The sequence below is a fragment of the Cydia splendana genome, chromosome 23 (genome assembly GCF_910591565.1).
Source record: "Cydia splendana chromosome 23, ilCydSple1.2, whole genome shotgun sequence".
NCBI classification, from domain to species: Eukaryota; Metazoa; Arthropoda; class Insecta; order Lepidoptera; family Tortricidae; genus Cydia; species Cydia splendana.
In genome coordinates this window covers 4,614,577-4,623,296 of record NC_085982.1, presented here as the reverse complement: position 1 = coordinate 4,623,296, position 8,720 = coordinate 4,614,577, and the positions used below count along the sequence as shown (strand labels likewise).

At 38.5% G+C, this 8,720-nt stretch overlaps 1 protein-coding gene across 1 annotated transcript in view; it reads right to left on the bottom strand.

Annotated features, from left to right (window-relative positions):
- Window positions 1-655, bottom strand: part of LOC134801849 (uncharacterized) — a 30,211-nt gene extending 29,556 nt beyond the window's left edge. The window contains exon 1 of the mRNA XM_063774485.1: window positions 383-655. Within this exon, the coding sequence (XP_063630555.1) occupies window positions 383-461 (79 nt within the window). The 5' untranslated portion in view covers window positions 462-655. The remainder of the gene's footprint in view (window positions 1-382) is intronic.
- Between the last annotated feature and the right edge of the window lie 8,065 nt (window positions 656-8,720).

Below are 8,720 nucleotides of genomic sequence, written 5' to 3'. Positions count from 1 at the left end.
ACAGCAATTTAAAAAAAATAGCATAACATTTTTTTAATGTACAATTTGAATAAATAAGCAATAATTAATTAATTCTACCTATAGTAAATAATTTTGTAATTAGCGTATGAAAATTATAATACTTATGTAATTTTATTCTCATATCTCTGTCTATCTGACCTGTGTCTTGGTGAATGATAACTCGTAACGCACAATTTTCTTTACAATGTTTTTGTTTTTAAAATTATTCTAAAGTTAAATATTCTAGGATGTTATAGTTTTTGTAAATTATTGCCCTTCGATAAATATTATTTAAATCAAAAAGCATTTTAACAAAATTACAAGCACTTTACTAAAAGCAAAATAAAAACAAATGCTCACAGTAATAATCAACAGTACTTACATAAACACAATAATTTCAGCAAAACAGGACACGTAGACTCCAACATTTTCACAAACTTATGTACAACAGGGTAAACCATCCCGAGTCTCCTTAGCTACCAGTCACTGTGTACACAAATCAAGTAGCATTTATTCGAACGAGCCACCGCGATGCCCCGACGCGAATGAAACAATTTCTGGCAGGATCAGCCTTTTGGACAACCAACCTTTGCCTTAATTTTTAGTTTTTATACTGAGCGAACGCGTCGACCATTTTGTGACGTCATTTTGGGAAATCAATTCTTCCACGCATGCGTTTTGCGTCGCCTCGAGTGCGCGGCATTGGGATCATTTAGTTTTATGGCCATTTTAGGTGGCGGCCATATATTTCATGAATGAATTTCATTCATTTGTTATATTTAGGTTATCGTCAATCTATAATTAGGCGGTATGTCGATAGGCATGTTTTACAGGGTAAACGGGTGTAATGGTATTATAGTTTGCATGTCATGGCGATTATTTTCGGCTATACATTCAAGTCGCCTGTTGCTTTCTATTACAAAGATGTTTTATAGCAGCGATGGTTATGGCTGATAATTCCTTTAGGGAACCTTTTTAGGGTTCCGTGCCCAAAGGGTAAAAACGGGACCCTATTAGAGACTCCGCTGTCCGTCTGTCTGTCACCCGGCTGTAACTCATGAACCGTGATAGCTAGACAGTTAAAATTTTCACATATGATGTATTTTTGATGCCGCTATAAGAACGAATACCAAAAACAAAATAAAATAAATACTTATTTAAGTGGGGCTCCCATACAACAAACCAACAACAAACGTGATTTTTTACCGTTGTTTCCGTAATGATACAAAACCCTTCGTGCGCGAGTCCGACTCGCACCTGGCCGGTTTTATTGGGCATTTATGTTTATGTTTACAGGCCTTACAATTCTTACAAATGAACTAGATAAAAAGGAGGTCACTTATTGAATTATGCTGTTGAACTTTATTTGGTCCGTGTCCTGATAGTTTATTTATTTTAATTGATTTTCCTTTAACTCATTCTGCTTTTCTTTTCTACTTGTAATTATAGCTAGGCTTCGAGCAACACGGAAGGGAGGCGGCATTCGCACTATTTCCCCTCTGCCGAGGTACAAGATTAGCGCGTCAATCTAATCTAGCGCGGGTAATAAAACTAGTTGCACTTGGATTATTCACTAGACCGAGTCCAGACGCACGCGTGAACACTGCTGCACAAAAATGCCTGTTTGTTCGGTTTTTTGTTATAAAAAGAGGTCGGGGACATCAAATTTACAAAAAGAAAGTGTTACATTTCACATGTAATATTTTTTTTTACATATCATACGTTTAATTACATTCAAACACAATTATTATATTTTAGTCTCATGTAATTGTTGGATTTATCGATTTTACTCGCTCAGTACAAATTGCGGATCGGTCGAGCGACAAATCCGACTTCTCATCTCTCAGAATACAATAACATACTTCAACGAAAATGTGTTAGTGTGCGTGTTGTGACACTTGTCACTCGTCCGTACACAAAAAGAGATCGAGGTTTGCAAGATTTGTCTTTGACGTGTGTCATTTTCTATGTATTTGTGTCGTCATTACAGATTGGATTTTGTATGCAAGTGTGTGAGAAGTGCGACTGTGTGCACCTTTCCCCCCGCGAAAAATGGCAGAAAGATTTGTACGGTGAGATATCGCTTGGGCCCCTCCCTTCCGATGTGTCGGAAGCCGGTGTTGCTCGAAGTAGCTAGGTGAATTTATACTTTTTTTGTAAATCTTTGGTTTTTTTTATGGTTTTCTTGTTGTTGACATTCGACAATACCTAGGTTGGCCCTAGTTACTCACAGTCACATTGACGTTTTCTTTTTTTGTGACATTGTTTTATTTATTTATTTTATATTCTTTTATCTTTTAATTTTCTGTTTTTAATGTAAATGTTAAGTTGACGATCTTTTAGTGAAAGCCTTTGTTTTATCCTTTTGTGCAAAATACTGTGTCTTTTTCTTTAAGAAATAAATATATCTAATCTAACCAGAAGTAGTGGGTCTCCGGGATTGATGTATTTACAGAATATCAATTGATTTATAAATGTATTAGACTTTGTTTAAAACATTATATCTTTAGTAAGCGTGCCTGACATCATTTAGTTATTTACATATAATTTAGATATCACAAATTAAACTTGGAATTGGCCCACAATTGGCCTCACTGCCAGCGACCAGCTTCTCTGGTCTCTGCAGCAGGGTTCTCTGTTCGTAGGCGCTTTTCGCTATAAGGCGGAAAAGGCGTGATATCGGCTACGAACGTAGCGCGTAGCTCGCGACGACCCAAATTACTAGCCTCTGTAATTAATGTAAACTCAGCAAACTACGCGCTACGCCGTGCGTGCTACGGAGGAAACAGCAGAGCTAAAGAGTGCAAAATAGTTATTTACGATACAAGTGCGGAAAAGAGGAACTCCCTTCGGTCGTGTTTTAATTTATCGCCACTCGTTTCGAATTACCTATTCGCACGTGTATCGTACAACGTTTTACGTTGTACGATATGAAAATAGGACCATATGTACTGTAAAAATATTTTTGGATTAGGTATATGATTCGGTCAAATTGTGTTTTTTGAAAAACTAATTATAGCCAGCCTTTTATGAATGCAGTATGATACCTTTGGGTATGGTGCTTGACGCACGCTAGCGTCCCCTTCCCTCCCCCTGCCGCAACCCCCCCTTTTTGCATGAAATATGTCCCGGTTCACAGTTTTTTTTAATTTTTTGGGGAAAGTATACAATATAGGAAAAAAATGTCAATGAAAGAAATATATTTTTTTAATATAACGCACCATATTCATGTTATGGCTAGATGAACATCGTTGAAAAACTTGTTGAAGTTCAATATAACATAGTACGTAATAGTACCTACTGAAAGAAATCCTACACGGAGAATAACCTTGCAAGCTTATTCTCCGTATAAGATTTCTTTCAGTACTATCACGTACTAAGTATGTTATATCGAACTTCAACAAGTTAATACATGAATATGGTGAGTCTTACCAAAAAGTTGCATTAATACCTTTTTTGTTTAGAATTTATTAAGGATTATTTCTTACCTTGATACTTTATTCCTAATTCTAATACTTTTCTCAAAAATTAATAAAAACCGTCAACCGGGACATATTTCATGCAAAAAGGGGGGGTTGCGGCAGGGGCAGGGAAGGGGACGCTAGCGTGGGTAAATCACCATACCCAAAGGTATCATACTACATTCATAAAATGCTGGCTATAATTTGTTTGTCTTCCCCATACATTAGAACACAACTTAACCGAATCAATAATGGGATTAATGGGTATTTTTAAAAGTTGTAACCAACTTATGTTTTTGAACTTTTAACTGGGAATTTTTAATATTATTTGTATAGCAAGAGAGCAAAGTTTGATATTTCTTCGAGTGCTTATTTTGAGTCCCGTGCAAGCGAAAGATTCTATCTAATAAATCTAATTTACAATCTTGAGCGTAGTAAGGGACTCAAAAGCGCACGAGATGTACGTAAATAAGTTTAGTACAAACTGAAAACAGTCTAATATGAAAAAAAATCAAGCTTCACATTGTGTGACATGGTCATTTAAAACTCTTGAGCGTAGTAAGGGACTCAAAAGCGCACGAGATGTAAATAAGTTTAGTACAAACTGAAAACAGTCTAATAATAAAAATCAAGGTTCAGATGGTCGTTTAAAACAGCACGTAAATCTTTTATGTCTATCCCTGAGAGCCTACCGTGTACCACGTTCGACGTGTTGCCTCTCTGTCGCACTTGTAAATTCGTACGTAAGTGTGACAGGGAGGCAACACGTCGAACGTGCTTCGCATTAGGCAAGGGCCTACTGAATTCGTTTCACCGAGATGTTGCAGAGGTTTTATTCCAGTTTTTCACTGAACATTGCAAAGTCGAACTTTAAGAGGAAAGCGGGGTGGTGATTTCTCTATACATACGTAGGTACCTACTCTCTTTCCTCCATGGTTTTTGACCCTAGAGCAATTTTTTTATCAAATATTAATATTTTTAATATCTGTGTAGGTTTTGCTTATTTTGATATTTTTAGCCCCCTAAATACAGGATGATTCATGAGACGTGAGCAGGACTAATCCTGCACACTCAGTAACTGATAATTGATCGATCACCGTCGTATTTAGGAGAAACAACCACACTTTTTCTTATTTTTTAACTTTTTGGTGAGGGCAAATTTAATTCTCAACAATCGTGGTCACCCTACAGGGCCTAATTAATAAACATAAAACCTCTTTAACCGTAATGGCATTTTGATTACGAAGAAAATAAACTGTCAAACTTGAGTGAGATACGAGTTTTCAAAAGTAACCAGACCGTGATGACAGTAATGACATTCAATTTGACACAGAATATCGGTAGTTTAGTATTCTAATTTTAGGGTGACCATGCATGTCGTAAAAAAATTAATAACTTTTTTTTTGCAACATGACTAGAAAATTAACGTTAACCTCACTAATACTGATACGAAACAGTTGCTTATAATTAACGATATGCGCAGTGTTAGTCCTGCTCACGTCTCCTGAATCACCCTGTATATGTATATGGAAAAAAAATAGCCAGGGCGATACAGAGGTAGATAACTTCATTTCTATTCTCAATGCTCGCGGTACCGGTTAGCCCAAGCGTTGGACTCTGCAAAGCAATATATATGCACGAAAGCTTCATTTGTTTTTTACTGTGTGAATCCATTTGTAAGATTAAACGCTAACTTGAAAATATGGGTTAAGGATAATATAATAGCAGGATAATAAACAGACCTATTAGCTGAGTAAATGGAGGACATTGACCTCAGGCTTTATTAGATATACGGACCATTATGGCTATGAAATAAAACAAGGCCTACTTCTTCGTTTAAAGAAATGGCTTCCATCAAATTTATGATGATTTCTACAATGTCAAAAGTATACTCGTAGAGTGTGACGTTGTTCGGTAGTTGCTTTTAGTAAAGTGATAGCTGGGGCCTTTTACCATGGTGTCCTTATTGCGATTCTGTTTAGGACCTAAATTGAATTGCTAAAGGACGGAGCTATATAAGTCGCATAACTCCGTCCCTTAGCAATTCAGTTTGCCGCGTTGGATTGCCGGGTGTAGACTAAAGAATATTAAACGCGGTTGAAAACTAATAATCACATACCTAGTGAATAAGACACATGGACACAGCTGTAAATTTACGTGATCGCTACGATCGTGATTCAATAAGTACCTATTAGCACGAGGGGTTAAACCAACAAGTGTAATTAATTATTTTGAAAATAAATAAAAAATCGCTTTGCTCACTCTTACAGAACTTTGTACCTTAGTACGGTACGTCGTTAACTTAGTTTGGTACGTCGCAGTGGCGTAGCTAGGCGTGGGCGAAGTGGGCTGTCGCCCACGGCCTCGCGCCCCAAGAGGGGCCTCGCGCGGCGCGAGGCCCTTTCGGGCACAGTGAAACAAAATTCCTCGCAAATGTGATTTCGCCCACGGCTAGATTAGTTCACGCTACGCCACTGGTACGTCGGATACCATTACCAAACTTAAATGGAGCTGGGCGGGACGTGTTGCCACTGTTGCCAGGCAGAGTGATGGCAGGTGGGCCAAAATGTTAACGGAATGGTGGCCGCTTACAGACGAAAGGCGTGCCTGCGTCCGTTGGCTCGTTGGGTGGACGACATTCGGAAGATTGCGGGTGACTTCTGGATGAGATTGGCTTGGGACCGGGACACAGAATAAGTAATAGTACTACCGTACAGAAAGGACACTTCCTACAAAACCGAAGTTTGACAGCGATTCAGGGTCGAATCATGATATCCCTATCTATATAACTATACCTACACACACTACCTTTCAGCACAATACCTTTCAGCTATTTTAGGGTTGTCAAAATTCAAGTGATTATCTTATCTGTGGTCGTGCACGCAAATGGACGTCAAGTTGTGTCAACCTTAATAATTGCTCGGAGCAATGCTGAGCCGAACCGAGCCGAGTTTGCCCGAAGTCAGTAGTGTCTCCCCACTGACCGGGATAAGTGGCGTACTCGTAGAGAGGCCTATGCTCAGCATTGGGCGATAAAAGGCTGATATGATGATGTACCTTACGTAAGTGTGAGTAATATTAGTGGGTGTACGAAACGATGTTACCGCTAGACAGGACGAGGTAGACATAACAAGAAAGGTCGGGTGTAGGCGTGTATGTACACTACCTTACTACGTTACAGTGGAACTAACTTCATGAACTTTTCAGCTTGCGGTAAAGGAGTGAAAATTCACTGCAGACATAAACAAAACTCCGCAGTCCTGAATAATTAATAAGTAGGAAGCTCTTTTCCAATGAATATTTGTTTAAAGCGAGTACAATTAATTTAGGATTTCCTATTATTTTTAATTTAGATTATACATATAATTTTTTGCATGTGATATCATAAATATGAGGTTCTGAATGATATACCTAATGTTAATCTAGGTGTAGATAGAGCAACGTCGTTAAGGATGACTCACGCTAGACCGGGCCGTGCCCGGGCCGAGGCGTCGGACATGTCATTTTCTATGACGTGGTGCAGTACAAATGTCATGCAGACCTAGCGTGGTCCGAGTCCATTTTGATGTCAAGCTCGCCCACCAGATCCTTATGATTATCCAATATGATTAATATGGAAACCCCCTTATTATTTCGTTTCCCGCGGCAGACCTTCTGGAGTCCGTTCGGCATCTATAGTCTGTCGATTTGTAACTGGCCCCGAGCCGCTAATCCTTTGTCTACTGTCAAGTAAAACCGCACGTGCCTCTACCTGTAAAAAAAAAGGTCTTGTAATTCTCTATATACGGTTACTGCGAGTCGGTGCTGGCGAGTCGAACCAGTCTAAAATGTGTCATCCAGATGCGTAACAAAGGCGCGTTATCGGAGAGCGCACTTATAGGTACTTACACTGGTTTTTTGAGCGTTGGACTAGCCCGCGCTCACGAGCTAATTAGAATAATTAGACCCATTTTTGCAGGTACTTAGCACGTGCGATTGTTGTTATTAGCAGTTCGGGGCCTGCTACGAATCGACAGACTATACCTACTCCCAATAACTAGCACAAGCACACAGTTTCTGGAGTCCGCTTATCGACGCAGTCACAGACCTAGATATCGCAGACCAATTGGCAGTTCATACAATTTACATATCTATGGCACCGCGCAATCAACTCGACTAACAAAGAAAAGTCATGCTTTGTTCACCGCTGCTGCTGCAACTGATTGGTCGACAACAAAAACTTTTAAAATCGCTTGTCTAATGCAGGGGGATCTGGGCCTCTGGGGATACATTTATGTTTATTTTGATTAGCAATACGGGATAAACTTAGTAAGGCCTATAATCTGGTAAAATTCCGAATACTGTAAATTAACGGATTATTCCGGATACGGGTATGCAAATACGTAGATTTGCATACCTTTTTCAGCTATTCTTATTGAAACTATAAATTGTAATCATTTTAGAATTACCTACAGATGCAGTGCATAATTGTTTTCCATCGTATTTTCTCGGAAATGTTCGTATTTGTCATGCTACTTAATTTAACCTCAGTACTTTTTGTACCGAGACTGACAAAAATAGTAAGCATCTTCGTACGTACGTTTCCCTGAAAATACGATGGAAAATAATTATGCAAATAATGAATAGAATCAGGCGTTACTTTGCGGAAATTCATATAAAACCAACACTGATTGACTAGCACGTTATCTTTTCTCGGATTAGCAAAGTAATACTTTGGTTTAAATTAATAATTATGCACTAATCTACCTACTTTCATTTGCCTTCGCATTATTTAATGTCACACCAAAATTGCCCCCGATACACCGGGCTATCCTTATTGAACAGTATGACACGGTGATTTTGATTTGGTTATTTCATTTGTCTAGTCATATAGCTGGTTTGTTAGTGCACGACACCTTGCATTTTGAGACTATGCGCTGAAACTTGGCACAGTTGATTGTTAGCTGGTCTTGAGCAGATACAGACCAGGAGCCGTCGAGAGCCATCTCTCATTTAATGGGGGGGGGGGGGAGGGGGAAAGATCGACGCTGCGGCGCTTCACTTGAAGCAACATTTCTCTAAAACTATACCTATTAGGGCATGTAAGACATCATTTTCGGATAAATTGAGGATGAAGAATCTATTTTAAGAACAAAAACAATGCACTTTCTAACAAAAAAAAGAATAAAGTAGAAAAAACGTATTGTTATTTTTTTTATATTCACCAATTTTTTTTTAAACTTAATAAATGTAGCTTTACGACTATATTTTTTGTTTTCA